The sequence below is a fragment of the Pristiophorus japonicus genome, chromosome 2 (genome assembly GCF_044704955.1).
Source record: "Pristiophorus japonicus isolate sPriJap1 chromosome 2, sPriJap1.hap1, whole genome shotgun sequence".
Lineage (NCBI taxonomy): Eukaryota > Metazoa > Chordata > Chondrichthyes > Pristiophoridae > Pristiophorus > Pristiophorus japonicus.
This window is the reverse complement of record NC_091978.1, coordinates 113,204,160-113,225,359: the sequence shown is the minus strand read 5'-3', so window position 1 is coordinate 113,225,359 and position 21,200 is coordinate 113,204,160. Positions and strand designations below refer to the sequence as shown.

The following is a 21,200-nucleotide window of genomic DNA, read 5'->3' as shown; positions in this document are numbered from 1 at the left end:
ACATAAAGTGAAAAACAATGCAATAATTCTGAGATCACTTACTGTTAAGGTATTGTTTTTGATGATCAATAATTGCTTATTCGTATCAATCTGTGCAGCTGGCGTTAATGTCACACTTTGCATGGCAGCCTAAAACAAATGGTGAAGAGATTTTTAGTAAGGGTTTTAAAATTTTACTAGATTCACACTACATAAATGTGTGAAAACATTCAACCGCACTTAAAAATTATCCTATTTAATTAAGGAATATAAAAATAAAGTAAACTACTGGCATCTTTCATGGTATCTTGACATGACGGACAATGTCTAAAATGGTGAATTGAGCAAAATGTCTTATCAAGCTCCTGTTTTGATTTTATTATAAAGAACTTCGATGTTTACTAAGATTAGATACTAAGTTTTGTTGCCTCCCTGAGCCTTGCTCATATGACAAAGGCAGTGTGCAGCTGAGCCACACAGGAAAGAGGGTTGCCAATTAGCTCCTGAATCTTTGCTGAGTCAGCTCATCTTAGCTGGGGCGGTGGTAGGGATGCTGCATTAGGTGTCAATGCCATGGGTAGGGAGGAGAAACTAAGCCAATATTCCCACTCCTGATTGCTATGCAGCAACTCTTGTGACCACAGGTTGGGAGGGCAGGAATGGACTCAGCTGTGCCAGGCAGATAAAGAAGGAAAACAGGAGAGGTATTCTATGTCATTCATGTGTGCCTCTTGGCATTAGTGTATGTATCAGAGTAGCTGCCCACCTCCACCATAAGCCAAAGCTGATGTTCAGTCCAAGGAGATCAGAGAGGAAGAAACATTTGGTAAACTCAATTTAAAAAAAAATCTAATAATAAAATATAAGATTCACTTGTATGTACCATAGAAACTTAATCCTGCTCTCTGTATTATTTATAATCCATTTGTGGATAATTAATAGATATTTATTATAAAATTAGGTAGAGATTTCTAAAACCTTCAGTCACAACTGCCAATTAGACTAACTGCACAATCTTTTCGGTTACTATAACTTCCATATTTCCACAAAGTTTTAAAACTGCCATTTTTAGGACTTTTTACTGGGGGTAGAATTGCAGATTTTATGCACAACATTTTAAAGAATAGAAGGAAGTCTAGCTTAATAAAATAATTTTTGCCACAGCTTTTAAATCATACTGGTCAACTTGCTGAATTAGATATAATGGGGTAGAATTTCTGCAGGGGTTCTCCTGATCTCCAACCGTAACTGGGAGAAACCTGGAAAACTGATGTAATCAGCCAAGTCTCAGGGGTTTCCGTCGATTTTCTGCCGGACTTATGACAGGAGATCAGGAGAATTCTGTGGAAATTCTACCCCGTTATGTCAACACACTTGGGGAAAATAACTCAATAATGAATGATCTGATGATTGGTACTTACATTTATAAATGTACCCTCCCAGATCCTTGTCGTAATATTAATCAAATATTCCTTGCTCATTGCAAGGTTTGTAATGGTGCATGTAAAGCTTTCACAGTCGGCATTTTCACAGTTCTGCAAAAATAAGTAAAATTGGCCTAGTAAGGTTAAACAAAGATATTTTTGACTATAAATCTCTTCAATTAGATAAAATCAATTTCCATCAAATACCCAGAGTTTACAGCAATAATGCTGGTCTGCTCACTGATTCATTTGCACCCAAAACTAGGATGGTAGCAGTCGGAAAATCGAATAGGATTTGAACCCATTTACTTCCCTGGCACTTTCCCTCCCTGCCCCATTTTCAGAGCTGCCAATTTTCTGTGGGGGTGAGGGGGATTAATTGGTAGTGCACTGAGGTCCCATTTAAAACTGGTGGGAGTCTCCTTAACATATGTAAATAAGGCCCAAGTGATGTTATTGCAGTGCTGACCATTTTGCACCTGCCATTTCCTGGTTCTTCCACAAACCATGAGTGATCAAGAGTCAGCCAGCAGTCTCAAATACTACTTTAAGGGACCAACAGTTGATCCCAGGTGACAAACTTAAATTCATTTTATTTTACTTGCTGTAAGTGATGTGTATACTATGTGTTCTGTCTGTGAAGGGGGTTTGTGAGAGGCCTATTCAGCATAATTTAAGCAAAGGTCATCCAATCTACACGGCATACTAGGAGGATGAGGAGGGAAGCAGGCATGCTGCTGGAAGGCCAGCAGTTAGAAGAAGTGTATCCGGCTGCAGCTCCTGACAGAACGCATTGTGGCACTGGAGCTGCGGGTGGATTCACTCTGGAGCATCCACGATGCTGAGAATGACGTGAATAGCACGTTTAGTGAGTTGGTCTTACCGCAGGTAAAGGTTAGACAGCCAGATAGGGGATGGGTGACCAACAGGAAGAGCAGTGGAAGGAAGGTAGCGCAGGGGTCCCCTGCGGTCATCCCCCTGCAAAACAGATACACTGCTTTGGGTACTGTTGAGGGGGATGACTCATCAGGGCAGCAGCAGCCAAGTCCATGACACCGTGGGTGGCTCTGCTGCACAGGAGGGCAGGAAAAAGAGTGGGAGAACTATAGTGATAGGAGATTCAATTATAAGGGAAATAAATAGATGTTTCTGCGGCCGCAACCGAGACTCCAGGATGGTATGTTACCTTCCTGGTGCAAGGGTCAAGGATGTCTCGGAGCGGGTGCAGGACATTTTGAACGTGGAGGGTAAACAGCCAGTTGTCGTGGTGCATATAGGTACCAACAATATAGGTAAAAAATGGGATGAGGTCCTACAAAATGAATTTAGGGAGCTAGGAGCTAAATTAAAAAGTAGGACCTCAAAAGTAGAAATCTCAGGATTGCTACCAGTGACCATTGCTAGTCAGAGTAGGAATCGCAGAATAGCTCAGATGCATACGTGGCTTGAGGAGTGGTGCAGAAGGGAGGAATTCAAATTCCTGGGACATTGGAACCGGTTCTGGGAGAGGTGGGATCAGTACAAACTGGACGGTCTGCACCTGGGCAGGACCGGAGCCAATGTCCTAGGGGGAGTGTTTGCTAGTGCTGTTGAGGAGGGGTTAAACTAATATGGCAGGGGGATGGGAACCTATGCAGGGAGACAGAGGGAAGTAGAATGAGGGCAGAAGCAAAATATAGAAAGAAGAAAAGTAAAAGTGGAGGGCAGAGAAACCCAAGGCAAAAAGCAAAAAGGACCACATTGCAGCAAAATCCTAAAGGGGCACAGGATGTTAAAAAGACAAGCCTGAAGGCTCTGTGCCTCAATGCGAGGAGTATTCGGAATAAGATGGACGAATTAACTGTGCAGATAGCAGTCAATGGATATGATGTAATTGGCATCACGGAGACATGGCTCCAGGGTGACCAAGGCTGGGAACTCAACATCCAGGGATATTCAACATTTAGGAAGGATAGACAGAAAGGAAAATTAGGTGGGGTGGCATTGCTGGTTAAAGAGGAAATTAATGCAATCGTAAGGAAGGACATTAGCTTGGATGATGTGGAATCTGTATGGGTGGAGCTACGGAATACCAAAGGACAGGAAACACTAGTGGGAGTTGTGTACAGACCACCAAACAGTAGTAATGAGGATGGGGACAGCATCAAAAAGAAATTAGGGATGCGTGCAATAAAGGTACAGCAGTTATCATGGGCGACTTTAATCTACATATTGATTGGGTTAACCAAACTGGTAGCAATGCGGTGGAGGAGGATTTCCTGGAGTGTATTAGGGATGGTTTTCTGGACCAATATGTCGAAGAACCAACTAGAGGGCTGGCCATCTTAGACTGGGTGATGTGTAATGAGAAAGGACTAATTAACAATCTTGTTGTGCGAGGCCCCTTGGGGAAGAGTGATCATAATATGGTAGAATTCTTTAGTAAGATGGAGAGTGACACAGTTAATTCAGAGACCAGGGTCCTGAACTTGGGGAAAGGTAACTTCGATGGTATGAGACGTGAATTGGCTAGAATAGACTGGCAAGTGATACTTAAAGGGTTGACGGTGGATAGGCAATGGCAAACATTTAAAGATCACATGGATGAACTTCAACAATTGTACATCCTTGTCTGGAGTAAAAATAAAACGGGGAAGGTGGCTCAACCGTGGCTAACAAGAGAAATTAAGGATAGTGTTAAATCCAAGGAAGAGGCATATAAATTGGCCAGAAAAAGCAGCAAACTTGAGGATTGGGAGAATTTTGTAATACTGCAGAGGAGGACAAAGGGTTTAATTAGGAGGGGGGAAATAGAGTATGAGTGGAAGCTTGCTGGGAACATAAAAAATGACTGCAAAATCTTCTATAGATATGTGAAGAGAAAAAGATTAGTGAAAACAAACATAGGTCCCTTGCAGTCAGATTCAGGTGAATTTATAATGGGGAACAAAGAAATGGCGGACCAGTTAAACAAATACTTTGGTTCTGTTTTCACGAAGGAAGGCATAAATAACCTTCCGAAAATACTAAGAGACCGAGGGTCTTGTGAGAAGGAGGAACTGAAGGATATCCTTATTAGGCAGGAAATTGTGTTACGGAAATTGATGGGCTTGAAGGCCGATAAATCCCTGGGGCCTGATAGTCTGCATCCCAGAGTACTTAAGGAAGTGGCCATAGAAATAGTGGATGCATTGGTGATCATTTTCCAACAGGCTATCGACTCTGGATCAGTTCCTATGGACTGGAGGGTAGCTAATGTAACACCACTGTTTAAAAAAGGAATGAGAGAGAAAATTGGTAATTATAGACCGGTTAGCCTGACATCAGTTGTGGAGAAAATGTTGGAATCAATTCTTAAAGATGACCATCTTTAATGACCAAGGTAACCATAGTCAGGGACATAATGGATGGGGGAGGAGCGGGCTGCATGTTGTCAGGGGCATTGACAGCCTAGATGTCCTGGTGCTGCATCAGGCCCATGGCAAACGCCATCCATGCACTAAAAGTCGCACTCGACCCTGACTCCACCAGGTGTGTCGAGGAGGCTTAAGTGTGTGGAGCGATCCCGTCTGAACTTAGCCCCCGTTTGGACAGAATTTCTCATTGGCACGAGGCTAGGATCCTCCCTTGGGAACCTGCACATCACAATGTGAGCCAGCTCCCTCGGAAATTCCCTCCATGCCATTTCACTCTGCGCGGAGGGATTTTGCCTAAGGGCTGCTCCTGCTCACTCTCAACTTCCTCGCGCTTGTCTTCCATCCAGAGCCACCATGCCTTCTGGCGGAGGCAGCATGGGGCCCCAATGGAGGATTCTCTATGGAGGAGTCTCCCCTGCACCACTGGGGATCTGGGGTGGAGAGTATTGCTTGGAACAGGTTTTTAATTATTTTATGGGCTTCCAGGCTGCTTGTAACTTTTGCAGCTTGGACGAAATGGTATTCCATATTTTTGATAATTGTGAGAGATTGTATCACCTCCTTCATTATTTGAAGAGGGCTGCTCCTCAACTTCTGGCTGAGCTTCCGTTCCACACTCCTAATGGTGGCCACCTGCTGCAGAGGGGGATGGGCATGTTAGAAGATCTCCTTGTGGGTCTGTTCCTGGGCCGGGCCAAGGTGGCTAACTACAGGTCCAGGGTGGTTTTGGCCCATGGGGGTGGTCGCTCTGGCTGTCTGCCTCTCTTCCACTGTCTTCACCATGCCCGGATGACCATGAAGGAGAACGCAGTGTCTGCTAGTACACTTGAGGCCTTCTGCGACAGGTGGGCTCCACAGGGTCTGGAGTGTACACTGTACACTGGTAATAATATTAGCAGTTAAGTTTATGTTTCCTTTGTTTTTTTATGGTTAAGCTGTTTATTAGTTGTGCCCCTTTAAAAAGGTGGGGGGGCACTTTTGTTTTGTTTTTGGTTGTTGATACTGGGACAACGCAATGTCTCCTTATTGGTTATTTTAGAAAAGGCGTTCCAAAGCCACAAGGTGTTTCGGGAAAACTCTCTCTCTACAAAGCGAATGAATTATATCAGGGCTTTATTGCCGTAGACACAGATTTGGCTACTTTTTGTTATAACAATAGTTTCCCATGGTGCCTGATTGCATGGATCTGTTACCTAATCTAGGGCTTCTTCAAGGTGCTGCCCCAGTAGCTGGTGCATGTGAGGGTGGCAACATACTAATTCTTAGTCGGTGTCTGATGATTTCTGTATGCATGGCCTGAAACCTTCACCATGTATGAGCCTGCTACCTATAGTGTGCATGATGAGAGGAAGAAGCATCAAGGCTGAGCAAGAGGCAGAAGTAGTTGTGAGGGGAGCAGCAGCTTCTCTTCCTTGTTTTCAAATTCCTCCATGGCCTCGCCCCGCCCTATCTCTGCAACCTCCTCCAGCCCCAGTACGCTCTGAGATCTCTGCGCTCCTCCAATTCTGGCCTCTTGCACAGCCCCAATTTTCATCACTCCACCATTGGTGGCCGTGCCTTCAGCTGCCTAGGCACTTGATAGAGTATTCAAACAGGCTCATTTAGACAGGCTGTGAAAATTCACAGACAACAAGTCAGAGATGCTACATGCATTTCAGCCACATTGCATTAACTCATCAATCAACTTGACATTTTCGGACCTTGGGTAGCGAGCCAATAAAACGTTAAAAGACTTTCAATTGAGCCAATAAGGTCAAAGAAGGTGAGTTCTTTTCTGTAAATTGATCCAGGCATAAATACAGCCATTTTGACCATGTGTCTCAGTAAGACAAAGAAACTGGCAATCAGCCAGCAGTTTGTTACTCTCTGCCAAGAATTAAAAAGTTAAAACTACCATCGGAGTTCGTATTTCATTGGAAATTAAGAGATCTAACAATTTTGGCGCTGCGAACAGGATCGCTGAGGAAAGAAACTGAATTTTGGACATCGGACCTACATATAGAGGTAAGGACACCTCTTTTTAAAAAAAAGTCCTCGGTCAAAAGTCTAAATTCGCCTCTCCTTCTATGCGATTCCGAAAGCCTCCGGTTTGCGAACCCTCCGGTTGGTAGTCGGCTCGAGGTCCCATAGACGTCTAAACTTCGACGGTGTGTTCGTTAATTAATCACCGACCTATTGATCGGCTAGCAGGCCTACGACTCGAGACCCCAGTAAAGAACTCAGTAAAGAAAGCAAGAGAAAAGGGCAAAGAATTGCCTACAACTGTTAAAGGTGGGCAGGCACCACCTCAAGTTTCGTTAGATTTAATTCTCGAACAGTTGAAAGAATACATAGAGCAACAATCCAACTTATCTAAAACCTATATTAAGATCGAACAAAAATACGGAACCTCCAAAGGACAATGGTCCTTGGACGAGATTAAAAGGGTCTGGGGAAAAATGACCCGTATGAAAAATAAAGAGCGAACTAGATGGTCCCTAGCAGTTATGGGCCCGATTCGAAACCGGAATGAAATTATAATGTGTTCCCAACATGATCGAGAACTGACCAGTACAAAGGACCAATTGCAAGCTGTTTGTGCACAGCTGCGACAGAAAAAGCTTGAACTTGAAAAGCTGGAAGCGGAAGTTAAAGATCTTAAAGGTGAAATTAAAGAATGGAAAAAATCATTAGATCAAGAGACAGTAATAGGAAAAGGAAAATGTATTGATCAATTCCCAGGGTACCCATGTTTGGATAAATTAAAAGCGCAAACCCGAAGACACGACCGAGGAATAGATACGGTTTCTGAATCCTCCGACAATACAGGGTCGGAGGATGATGAAGAATTAGGGGTGCGCATTGCCCCGTTTAAAAAAAGACGAGTTGTAGTCAAATCAGAAGAGACTGCGGATGAGGGCGGAACCAAAAAAACAAAGAGAAGGGTGTACGAAGAATACTTAGTTCATGCTCCGGCAGACCCAGAGAAAATTGATAAATGGTCCAAGGAATTACCCAATCCAAAGAAAGGGGGAGTAAAAACGTGGGACCAATTGGACCGCTTAAGAAATATATATCAACTTCATCCCTGGGACGGAGTGCAAATTTTGACCATAATGGTGCCAAAAACACAGGGAAGAAAATTGCACGACAAGGTAGATGAAGCTTTGGGGCAGAATGAGAAGAATTAGACGCAGGATGGGAGGCGATTAAACACTGGCTGCAAGCCTTCAGTCCAGCTAAGACAGACTGGGGAAAAATTGCAGCCTGCCAACAGAAAGGAACAGAGGAGGTCCTGGAGTATGATGAGCGGTTTAGATGCACGTGGCTAGAACATTCGGATATGAATAATACGGATGAGGAAATGGATGAACAAGCGTTTGGATCCCTGAAAGCAGCTTTCATGGCAGGTCTAAAGCCAGAACTGTCCAAAATGCTTAAGGTAGTGTTACCAGACTGGGAAGGTAGAGGAACTACCTTTGCAGCATTGGTGGATCGATGTAACCAATTAGATCGGGATATGGGAGCTAAAGTCCGAGCTGTACAGGCTATGGGATGGAAATCCCAGGATTCCGATAAACAGTCATTAGGAAAATTACCCAGAAAATGTCATTATTGTGGGAAAGAAGATCACTGGGCCAAGACGTGCAGGGCAAAACAGAAAGGTCGTGGCTGGGGAAGAGGACGCAGCCAGGGATACAATTCAGCCAACAAGCCAGGCTTGTCACAAGATAATGATCTCATAGAAGCATTTAAGCGACTGACAATACAATAACAGAAGGAGTTACTTGGGATAGCAAAAAACGATTAGAGCCCACCCTGGCCCCCCCCTCCTCGCACTAATACAACAAAGGGGAGATGGGCTATATATAACTGTGAGGGTGGGCGATAAGGATGTGGACTGTCTTTTAGAAACAGGGGCGGAATTAACATGCTTACCCCTACAATATTGAGACTTTTTGCCGTTGGATGGTAGGGCATGTACAGCCTATGGAGTTGGGGGCCATAAAATGGAAATTAAAAGGACAACACCGGTACTTATAGTGCTGGGTCCACATGAACTAACCACGCCGGTCTGGATAGGCCCAGTAGATCAACCCCTTTTGGGAATGGACGTTCTAATCCAAGTAGATTCATCGTTGCATTTCGAGGATGGTCGGGTGACATGGTCAATTAGAACTTTGAAGAAAGAAGAATTGAAGGAACACCCGATATGGGCTAAAGATAAGAACGATTGTGGCCTACTCCAGATGGAGCCTGCGTCATTTACAGGGACCAAGCCTACATGCACTAAACAGTATCCCATCAATCCAACTGCCATCGCGGGAATCTTACCGATTATTCAGCAATTGGATTAACAATGGGTGCTTATTAAAACGCATAGCTCCTCCAATAGCCCTGTGTGGCCGGTACAGAAATCTAATGAGACTTGGCGTTTGACTGTCGATTATAGAAAAGCTAACCAGTGTATTGATCAAAAAGCTCCTTTGGTCACAGATCCCTCCACCATTTTTGATGCCCTCAAACCGGAACATAAATATTTTTCGGTTATAGATATGGCCAACGGATTTTGGTCGGTGCCTCTGGCACCGGAGGTTCGACAGTGGTTTGCTTTCACGGTCCAAGGATAACAGTATACTTGGACCCGGTTACCACAGGGTTTCCACAACAGCCCTACGGTATTCCACATGGCTTTACAAAGCCATTTGCGAGAATTACCTCCCCTGTCATCCACAGTCATCCAATATGTAGACGATATCCTGCTAGCTTCAAACACGGAAGAACAGCATGAACAAGATTTACGAGCTTTGCTGGACCACCTTCGGCTGAAAGGACATAAAGCCAGCATCGACAAAGCACAAATATCCCAAGAAGAGGTTGTACACCTGGGACAAAAGATTTCGCAAGGAAAGAGAGAACTTACCCAGGATAGAACTGCAGCCATTCGGGCTGCTAAAAAACCCACCACTATTCAGGAACTAAGGTCTTTTTTGGGATTGTGTAACTTTAACAGAAATTGGATTGACTCCTTCACACAGCTTGCTCAGCCACTGAATGATATGTTAAAGGGGAAACGTGCCTCTAAAGAAGCCATCACCCTCACTAAAGAATAGCAAGAGGCCTTCCTGAGTTTGAAAAAGGCTTTGTGTTCGGCACCGGCTCTGGGAATCCCCTTTAGTGGTAAGCCATTTACCCTGTTTGTCCATGAGAAAGAAGGATATACGACAGTTATACTGACACAAGAACATGGGATCGACAAAGACCTATTGGCTATTATTTGGCAAAACTGGATGCGGTAGCCCTCGGATGGGGAAGTTGCCTAAGGGCCATGGAAGTTACATGTCGAGCGGTAATGATCACTGCGGGTCTATTCCTCGACCAAAAGCTGATTGTCAAGTGTTCCCACACCGTACACGCTTTGCTGTCTATGAATAGAATGTCTCAGGTGACAGCAGCTAGATGGACCCGCTGGACAGCAGTTTTGGAAGCTCCTAATCTCCATATCGTCCGGGCCAGCCCGGTTAATCCCACAACTATGCTCCCGATGTCAGAATCGAGGGAGCAATCGGGGGGAGAATGTGAAGAGCATGACTGCGTGGAGATTTTAAAAGAAACAGAAGAAGCAGCCTTAGCAGCAGAGGAGCCTCTGCACAACCCAGACCTCATCCTGTTTACAGATGGTTCCTTTGTTGACAATGGTACCAGAAAAGCAGGATAGGCAGTTGCAACCTTATATGAGGTAGTGGCAAAAGGACGTTTACCCTCAGGAACGTCAGCACAACAGGCCGAGTTACGGGCCCTGTCAGAAGCATGTCGAATAGCAGAAGGACAGACAGCTAATGTCTACACAGATTCGCGTTATGCTTTTGGAGTCGCTCACGACTTTGGTATGTTATGGCGGAAAAGAGGATTCCTCACTGCTGCTGGTACACCTATCCGAAATGGAAAAGAAGTCCGAGACTTACTGGAGGCCATACAATTACCTCAGGAAGTGTCCATCCTGAAGTGTAAGGCCCATACCAAGGAAAATACCACAGAAGCACAGGGAAATGCCCTAGCCGACCAGGCAGCTAAAGATGCCGCCTCACAGGGCGTTCCTCCAGAAGAACCAACACAGATGTGCAGATTGAAAGCACTCAGGACTCTGACACGAGACCTTCAAACAATGCAAGGCGAGTGCTTCCGATAGGAAAAATGGACATGGATTGAGGCAGGAATTAAGCTATGCGAAGATGGTGTCTGGAGACAAAGAGTTACCGACAAGCCAGTCGCGCCACAAGCGCTTATACATTTTTTAGCCCAACAGATCCACTCGTGGGGACACTTGGCCTCACAACAGATGATGGCACGGTTCCAAAAAAGCTGGTGGGGTCGGGGATTTAAAAAACATGCCCAGCTGGGAACAGACTGCTGTGTGGTCTGCCAGAAAAATAATTCTGGACCCATCACGGTAATGCCCCAACTGAGTCTCTCTGCCCCTGTCGGACCATTCCCGCATCTGCAGGTTGATTGTATATCTCTTCCTTCATGCCAAGGATACACTAACATTCTTGTCATGGTCGACAGATTCTCTAGATGGGTAGAAGCTGTCCCAACTAAAAGAGCCACAGCCAATCACACTGCAAAGGTCTTGTGTAAGGATTACATTCCCCGATGGGGAGTCCCGAGTAGCATTGACTCAGATCAGGGAACACATTTCACAGGTGCTGTCTGCCAAGAAGTCTGTAGGTTACTGAACATTACGTGGGATTTACACTGTCCTTATCATCCACAATCATCAGGACAAGTAGAGCGAATGAATCGAACTCTGAAACAACGGCTTGCCAAATGTCACCAAGAAGGAACACCATGGCCCCAGGCACTACCAATAGTGCTATGTAGCATTAGGGCAACCCCGAACAGAACTACAGGTCTAAGCCCATTTGAAATTATAACAGGAAGACCCATGTAGCTGCCAGGAACTATCGATTTACGGAAAGCTGATGTTCACTTAATGAGTGACACTTTGTTATCATACTGTCAGAACTTAACCAATGCTATTAGTTCTGTTTCCTGACAGGTATCGGCAGCTTGGGGTAATCCACCCGAAGGAGGACACGACATCATCCCGGGAGTCTGGGTCTATGTGAAAAAGTTGCATAAAAAACCTTTGGGTGCCAAGTGGGAGGGACCTTATCAAGTGTTATTGACCACCCAGGCAGCTGTTAAAGTCCAAGGAAAGAAAGCCTGGATCCACGCTTCACATGTTAAACGAGCACCCGTAACTGAAGCTGAAATCTAATAAGGACAATTACATTTTGCGAAAATGTATAAATTTACTGTAGTATTGATTGTAGGTATTCTAGGCATAGGCCTACTTCTTACTAGCCGACCCTCTGCACCAAAGGGAAATAGTAGAGTACCAAGGGAATTACATGTAAATACCTTTTACTTTTATATTGTTTGTTTATGTTGATTAAATGTTGTTGCGACCAGGCGGCTGTAGCTGCTGTCCCGCAGGTGAGACACCTTGCAGGTCCCAGCAGACCGTCTGTACGTGGCACAGGGGTATGTTATGCTTAAGGAAAGGTTGTTTACTGGTTAAATTAAGATATTGATTTGGATTAAATTGGAATAAGGTTAATTAACCTACTAAAACCAGACTTCCATTGTGGCCACGATTGAACTCGGGTTGGTGTAAATTTGTGTGGAAGCTACTAGTCCGGACATGTGGCGAAACACATCAACAAATTTTAGAAGGAAACTCTATTAACATGTATGAAATTATTTTGTAGAATGTTTAACCAGTGATACCTGATGTTGTATGATTCAGTTTGTGAAAGAATCAAAGGGGGGATTGATAGAGTATTCAAACAGGCTCATTTAGACAGGCTGTGAAAATTCACAGACAACAAGTCAGAGATGCTACATGCATTTCAGCCACATTGCATTAACTCATCAATCAACTTGACATTTTCGGACCTTGGGTAGCGAGCCAATAAAATGTTAAAAGACTTTCAATTGAACCAATAAGGTCAAAGAAGGCGAGTTCTTTTCTGTAAATTGATCCAGGCATAAATACAGCCATTTTTACCATGTGTCTCAGTAAGACAAAGAAACTGGCAATCAGCCAGCAGTTTGTTACTCTCTGCCAAGAATTAAAAAGTTAAAACTACCATCGGAGTTCGTATTTCATTGGAAATTAAGAGATCTAACAGCACTAAACTCTGGAATTCCCTCTCTAAACCCACTTCAGGGACTTGAGCACATAAATTTAGGCTGACACTCCAGTGCAGTGCTGAGGGAATGCTGCACTGTCGGAGGTGCCGTCTTTCGGATAAGATGTTAAACCAACTCTCAGGTGGACATAAAAGATGCCATGGCATTATTTGAAGAAGAGCAGGGGAGTTATCCCCAGTGTCCTGGCCAATATTTATCTCTCAATCAACATAACAAAAACAGTGACTACACTCCAAAAGTACTTCATTGGCTGTAAAGTGCTTTGAGACCCGTCCGGTGGTCGTGAAAAGCGGTATATAAATGTAAGTCTTTCTTTCTTCTTTAAAATTCTCCACTTCTCTCTCTTCCTTTAAGATGCTCATTGAAACCTACTTCTTTGACCAAGCTTTTGGTCATTTTCCTTAATATATCCTTATGTGACTCACATTCAAATTTTGTTTGATAACGCTCCTGTGAAGCACCTTGGGATGTTTTACTACATTAAAGGCGCTATATAATGGCAAGCTGTTATTGATTAGAAGTAGAAAGGAGATTCAACAAAGCCTTCCCTGCTGACTAATGGGCAAGCATGGAAAATAATGAAATTATGCAGAGGCAAGGATGGGGGCCATGGGTGGGGGGGGGGCTGGGGTACAACAATAATAAAGAGAGATATGTCAGATGATTCCTATCTTGGCACTCTTGGTGAGGTAACAATGCCTTGTGGCAAAGCAGCCAGGTCCTTGTGTATATATTGTTGACATTAACGTGCGGTGTTAACTCCTGACAAGCCTATTCCCATCCAAGGGCAAGAAGTCGCTCCTCTCCCCTGCTTTCTCCACCAGAATCTTCATAGCTGTGTTAGAAAACTTACACGCCCCGTTGATCATCAGACATCTTGCTGCAACTCCAAAATGATCCAGTGTGGCCAAAAATAATTCACCTCCCCTTTAAGCTGCTGCAAGTTCTTAAGAACCTGTAGCAGTAAATGATTTTCTGCACCCAGTGAATGAACTGCCTATGGGAAGCGGGTTTTGTACTTGAAGCTTGCTCATGCCATGTAAATGAGGGAACCTGGAAAGTGGGATATTTGACTCTGGCAGGCAACCAGACCAGTCTTTGGAGTGTAGGTAGTTTGAATTTTGAATCTATAGGCTTACCACTCTAGTTAGTCTGGATAGCAGCACAAATGGTGCTGGGATGGATCTAATAGTAAACCCTAACTTTACTTTCATCGTGTTTTTTTGAAGAAGTTACAAAGTTGGTGGATGAGGGAAGCCCAGTAGACAAAAAAGCTTTTGACAAGGTACCGCACAACAGACTTCTCTATAAGATTGGAGCCTCTGGTATTAGTGGAAATATATTGAGCTGGATACAGAACTGGCTGGCAGGACACAAAGCAAAGAATAGTTATAGATAGATTTGGATCTATTTGGAGACCGGTCACCAGTGGTGTTCCGCAGGGATCAGTGTTGGGACTGTTGCTTTTTACTATTTTTATTAATGATCTGGATTCAGGGGTTGGCGGCACAATTTGCTAATTTGCAGATGATACCAAGATCTGTGCGAGTGCTAGAACTCTGGAAGAGGCTCGTCTGATTCAGGCAGATCTTAATGCGGAGATAAACTCTTACAGAAGGTAGGTACTGCAGGGAACTTAATGGCCAGAGTGATCTCCTAGACTAGTTTTGATCGCCTAGATGGGTCGGAGAGGAATTTCTCAGATTCCCCCCCCCCAAATTGTTGATCTGTTTTTATTGCCTCTCCCAGGAGATCACATAGAAACATAGAAACATAGAAAATAGGTGCAGGAGTAGGCCATTTGGGCCATCGAACCTGCACCACCATACAATATGATCATGGCTGATCATGCAACTTCAGTACCCCATTCCTGCTTTCTCTCCATACCCTTTGATCCCTTTAGCCGTAAGGGCCACATCTAACTTCTTTTTGAATATATCTAACAAACTGGCCTCAACGACTTTCTGTGGTAGAGAATTTCACAGGTTCACAATTCTCTGAGTCAAGAAGTTTCTACTCATCTCGGTCCTAAATGGCTTATCCCTTATCCTTAGACTGTGACCCATGGTTCTGGACTTCCCCAACATCTGGAACATACTTCCTACATCTAACCTGTCCAATCCTGTCAGAATTTTATATGTTTCTATGAGATCCCCTCTCATTCTTCTAAATTCCAGTGAATATAAGCCTAGTCGATCCAATCTTTCTTCATATGTCAGTCCTACCATCCTGGGAATCAGTCTGGTGAACCTTCGCTGCACTCCCTCAATAGCAAGAATGTCCTTCCTCAGATTAGAACCAAAACTGTACACAATATTCAAGGTATGGCCTCACCAAGGCCCTGTACAACTGCAGAAAGATGTCCCTGCTCTAATATTTAAATCCTCTCACTAGGAAGGCCAACATGCCATTTGCCTTCTTCACTGCCTGCTGTACCTGCATGCCAACTTTCAATGACTGATGTACCATGACACCCAGGTCTTGTTGCACCTCCACTTTTCTGAATCTGTCACCATTCAGATAATATTCTGCCTTCCTGTTTTTGCCAGCAAAGTGGATAACCTCACATTTATCTACATTATACTGCATCTGCCATGCATTTGCCCACTCACCTAACCTGTCCAAATCACCCTGAAGCCTCTTAGCATCCTCCTCACAGCTCAAACTGCCACCCAGCTTAGTGTCATTTGCAAACTTGGAGATATTACATTCAATTCCTTCGTCTAAATCATTAATGTATATTGTAAATAGCTGGGGTCCCAGCACTGAACCTTGTGGTACCCCACTAGTCACTGCCTGGTCTATGTCAGTTCTACGGGATAGAATTTCATACAACAATTCTCCTGATGTCCTGCTGCACCTTCGGTTAGCCTATGTTATGTATCGGATCATTACCCTTCTATCCACCCTGAAAACGATTTACTCTAGCTACTTAGGGAATTAAGGGTTATGGGGAGCGGGTGGGTAAGTGGAGCTGAGTCCACGGCCAGATCAGCCATGATCTTGTTGAATGGCGGAGCTGGCTCGAGGGGCTAGATGGCCTACTCCTGTTCCTAATTCTTATGTTCTTATGCTTATGTTCTTAGGCAGGGTTGGTTCATCAATCTATATGTCAAATTACATTGGATTTATGGCTGGATCCAACAGTATGGTACAAAAATGTTTTAAATTATATAAATAATTAATTTATGTTGTACTGTGTTGAACTTTGTTGATAGATTTTTGATATATAAATCTAGACTCATGTTCAAGGCGCTGCATTGAAATGTATAACAACATAGATTCAAAACAGTATTGTGTGGACTGGAATTATGAAACAATTATAATTAACATTCCTTATTATAAAATAATTTCTAATTAGTTCCTACATTTGGATAATGGAAGAATCATAGAGGGAGTTCAGTCATCCTGTCCCACATCATTATGAGATGGAAACATGATAATCAATTTCCTTGTTGTGAACTCAATCACATGAGAACATAAGAAATAGGAGCAGGAGTAGGCCATATGGCCCCTCAAGTCTGCTCCGCCATTTAATACGATCATGGCTGATCCGATCATGGACTCAGGTCCACTTCCCTACCCGCTCCCCATAACCCCTTAATCCCTTATTGGTTAAGAAGCTGTCTATCCCTGTCTTAAATTTATTCAATGTCCCGGCTTCCACAGCTCTCTGAGGCAGCGAAGTTCACAGATTTATAATCCTCTGAGAGAAGAAATTCCTCCTCATCTCAGTTTTAAATGGGCGGCCCCTTATTCTAAGATTATACCCCCTAGTTCTAGTCGCCCCCATCAGTGGAAACATCCTCTCTGCATCCACCTTGTCAAGCCCCCTCCATGGGTCCAAATGACCCCATGGCAATCTTGTTCTGCGAGGCCCCTTGGGGAAGAGTGACCATAAAATGGTAGAATTCTTCATTAAGATGGAGAGTGACACAGTTAATTCAGAGACTAGGGTCCTGAAATTAAAGGAAGGTAACTTCGATGGTATGAGACGTCAATTGGCTAGGATAGACTGGCGAATGATACTTAAAGGGTTGACGGTGGATAGGCAATGGCAGACATTTAAAGATCACATGGATGAACTTCAACAATTGTACATCCCTGTCTGGCGTAAAATTAAAACAGGGAAGGTGGCTCAACCGTGGCTAACAAGAGAAATTAGGGATAGTGTTAAATCCAAGGAAGGGGCATATAAATTGGCCAGAAAAGGCAGCAAACCTGAGGACTGGGAGAAATTTAGAATTCAGCAGAAGAGGACAAAAGCTTCAATTAGGAGGGGGAAAATAGAGTATGAGAGTAAGCTTGCAGGGAACATAAAAACTGACTGCAAAAGCTTCTATAGATATGTGAAGAGAAAAAGATTAGTGAAGACAAATATAGGTCCCTTGCAGTCAGAATCAGGTGAATTCATAATGGGGAACAAGGAAATGGCAGACCAATTGAACAAATACTTTGGTTCTGTCTTCACTAAGGAAGACACAAATAATCTTCTGGAAATACTAGGGGACCGAGGGTCTAGCGAGAAGGAGGAACCGAAGGAAATCCTTATTAGTCAGGAAATTGTGTTAGGGAAACTGATGGGATTGAAGGCCGATAAATCCCCAAGGCCTGATAGTCTGCATCCCAGAGTACTTAAGGAAGTGGCCCTAGAAATAGTCGATGCATTGGTGTTTATTTTCCTACATTCTATAGACTCTGGATTAGTTCCTATGGATTGGAGGGTAGCTAATGTAACCCAACTTTTTAAAAAAGGAGGGAGAGAGAAAACAGGGAATTTTCGACAGGTTAGCTTGACATCAGTAGTGGGGAAAATGTTGGAATCAATTATTAAAGATGTATTGGCAGTGCATTTGGAAAGCAGTGACAGGATCGGTCCAAGTCAGCATGGATTTATGAAAGGGAAATCATGTTTGACAAATATTCTAGAATGTTTTGAGGCTGTAACTAGTAGAGTGGACAAGGGAGAACCAGTGGATGTGATGTATTTGGACTTTCAAAAGGCTTTTGATAAGGTCCCACACAAGAGATTAGTGCGCAAAATTAAAGTACATGGTACTGATGTATTGACGTGGATAGAGAACTGGTTGGCAGACAGGAAGCAAAGAGAAGGAATAAATGGGTCCTTTTCAGAATGGCAGGCAGTGACTAGTGGGGTACCGCAAGGTTCAGTGCCAGGACCCCAGCTATTTACAATATACATTAATGATTTAGACGAAGGAATTGAATGTAATATCTCCAAGTTTGCAGATGACACTAAGCTGGGTGGCAGTGTGAGCTGTGAGGAGGATGCTAAGAGGCTGCAGGGTGACTTGGACAGGTTAGGTGAGTGGGCAACTGCATGACAGATGCAGTATCGTGTAGATAACTGTGAGGTTATCCACTTTGCTGGCAAAAACAGGAAGGCAGAATATTATCTGAATGGTGACAGATTAAGAAAAGGGGAGGTGCAACGAGACCTGGGTGTCATGGTACATCAGTCATTGAAAGTTGGCATGCAGGTACAGCAGGCGGTGAAGGCAAATGGCATGTTGGCCTAAATAACGAGAGGATTTGAGTATTGGAGCAAGGAGGTCTTACTGCAGTTGTACAGGGCCTTGGTGAGGCTATACCTTGAATATTGTGTACAGTTTTGGTCTCCTAATCTGAGGAAGAACATTCTTGCTATTGAGGGGGTGTAGTGAAGGTTCACCAGACTGATTCCCGGGATAGCAGGACTGACATATGAAGAAAGATTGGATCGACTAGGCTTATATTCGCTGGAATTTAGAAGAATGAGAGGGGATCTCACAGAAACATATAATTCTGACGTGATTGGACAGGTTAGATGCAGGAAGAATGTTCCTGATGTTGGGGAAGTCCAGAACCAGGGGTCATATCAAAGGATAAGGGGCAAGCAGTTTATTACCGAGATGAGGAGAAACTTCTTCACTCAGAGAATTGTGAACCTGTGGAATTCTCTACCACAGAAAGTTGTTGAGGCCAGTTCGTTAGATATATTCAAAGGGAGTTAGATTTGGCCCTTACGGCTAAAGGGATCAAGAGGTATGGAGAGAAATCAGAAATGGGGTACTGAAGTTGCATGATCAGCCATGATCATATTGAATGGTGGTGCAGGCTGAAGGCCTACTCCTGCACCTTTTTTCTATGCTTCTATGTTTCTATGAGTTGCACCGTTCTTTTTGGGTGTAACTTGATTTTTCTGGTGTATCTTTTTAGTTGCAAATATGGCCATTTAATTTGCGCCAGTGTAAGTGAGTTAGTTAGGTTTTTTATGCGGTCAGGTTTTTTTTCAAAAGGGGGCGTTCCCAGCCACTTATACCATTTATGCCAATTTGTCCAAAAAAAAGTTGTACTAAACTAACTTAGGGCAGTGTATGTGTCCACTTTTGTCCGCACAGGAAGACTTACTTACAGTTAAGGAATCGGTGCAAGTAACTACATTTAAAGCACCACCAAGCACCAAACAAAGCACAAAAAGTAATAAGCAATTAATTAATAAAATAGAAGGAACCCTGCATCTAAAGCACTGACCAAAGTAATAAGCAATCAATAAATAATAAAAAAAAGAAGGAACCCTGCACCTTAAACATTAAGACCATCATCATCATAGGCAGTCCCTCGGAATCGAGGAAGACTTTTTTCCACTCCCAAAGTGAGTTCACTGGTGGCTTAACAGTCCAATACGAGAACCACAGACCCTGTCACAGGTGGGACAGACATTCGTTGAGGGAAAGGGTGGGTGGGGCTGATTTGCTGCACGCTCCTTCCGCTGTCTGCGCTCGACCTCTTCACGCTCTTTGCATTGAGACTCGAAGAACTCAATGCCCTCCCGGATGCACTTTCTAACCTCGGGCGGTCTTCGGCCAGGGTCTCCCAAAGGTGTCAGTGGTGATGTCGCACTTTGCCAGGGAGGCTCTGAAGGTGTCCTTGTAACGCTTCTGCTGCCCACCTTTGGCTCATTTACCAAGACCAAAGTCATAAGCAAACAATAAATAACAAATAAAAAAATAGAAGGAACCCTGCACCTAAAGCACCAAAATCAATCAGTAAATAACAAATAAAAAATAGAACTTCTACTTTAGGGAACGCAACAGGCCACCGATGAGGGAGCCCATTCGGCAAGGGCTAGAGATGACATGCTTTGGCCCCTCCTACGCAGCCTGTAGCGCATGGTTGCCGAAACGTCCTGCCAGGAGCTACTGCACATGCACGCTACAATCTGTGCGCATGTGCTGTTTTCAGTACCAGGACCTAGCTCCGCCCCCCTCTCTTCATTATACGCCACGCCAGCTCCATAGATGGCTCGAGAATTGACCATGATCGCAGGGAGTTTTTTCGGTGTTGCTTCTGAGGTAAAATGTCGGTGAGGGGCTCGGAGGTGCGCGGAAAAAACCGGAGGGCCAAATTTCGGCCCATAACCTTATACGTTTCGATAAGATCGCCTCTCATTCTTCTGAATTCCAATGAGTAGAGGCCCAACCTCCTCAACATTTCCTCATAAATCAACCCCCTCATCTCCGGAATCAACTAGTGAATCTTCTCTGAACTGCCTCCGAAGCAAGTATATCCTTTCCTTTCGTAAATATGGAAACCAAAACTGTACGCAGCATTCCAGATGTGGCCTCCCCAATACCCTGTATAACTGTAGCAAGATTTCCCTGCTTTTATACTCCATCCCCTTTGCAATAAAGGCCAAGATTCCATTGGTCTTCTAATCACTTGCTGCACCTGCATACTATTCTTTTGTGTTTCGTGCACAAGTACCCCCAGGTCCCACTGTACTGCAGCATTTTGCAATTTTTCTCCATTTAAATAATAACTTGCTCTTTGATTTTTTTCTGCCAAAGTACATGACCTCACACTTTCCAACATTTTACTCCATCTGCCAAATTTTTGCCCACTCACTTAGCTTGTCTATGCCCTTTTGCAGATTTTTTGTATGCTCCTCACACATTGCTTTTCCTCCCATCTTTGTATCATCAGCAAACTTGGCTATGTTACACTCGGTCTTTTCTTCCAAGTCGTTAATATAGATTGTAAATAGTTGGGGTCCCAGCACTGATCTCTGCGGCACCCCACTAGTTATTGATTGCCAACCTGAGAATGAACCATTTATCCCAACTCTCTGTTGATAATGTGGTATTTATATGTATTTAATCTTATTTTCTATTGAAGAGCCCTGGATCTGATCACCATCAAA

General features: G+C 43.9%; 1 protein-coding gene across 2 annotated transcripts in view; it reads right to left on the bottom strand.

Moving 5' to 3' along the window:
• Positions 1 to 21,200, bottom strand: part of LOC139240204 (integrin alpha-2-like) — a 233,106-nt gene that overhangs the window by 41,646 nt on the left and 170,260 nt on the right. For both annotated transcript variants that reach the window (XM_070868661.1, XM_070868671.1), the window contains exons 27-28: positions 1,401 to 1,514; positions 43 to 129 (exon numbers count right to left, since the gene is read on the bottom strand). In XM_070868661.1, the coding sequence (XP_070724762.1) occupies positions 43 to 129; positions 1,401 to 1,514 (201 nt within the window). The remainder of the gene's footprint in view (positions 1 to 42; positions 130 to 1,400; positions 1,515 to 21,200) is intronic.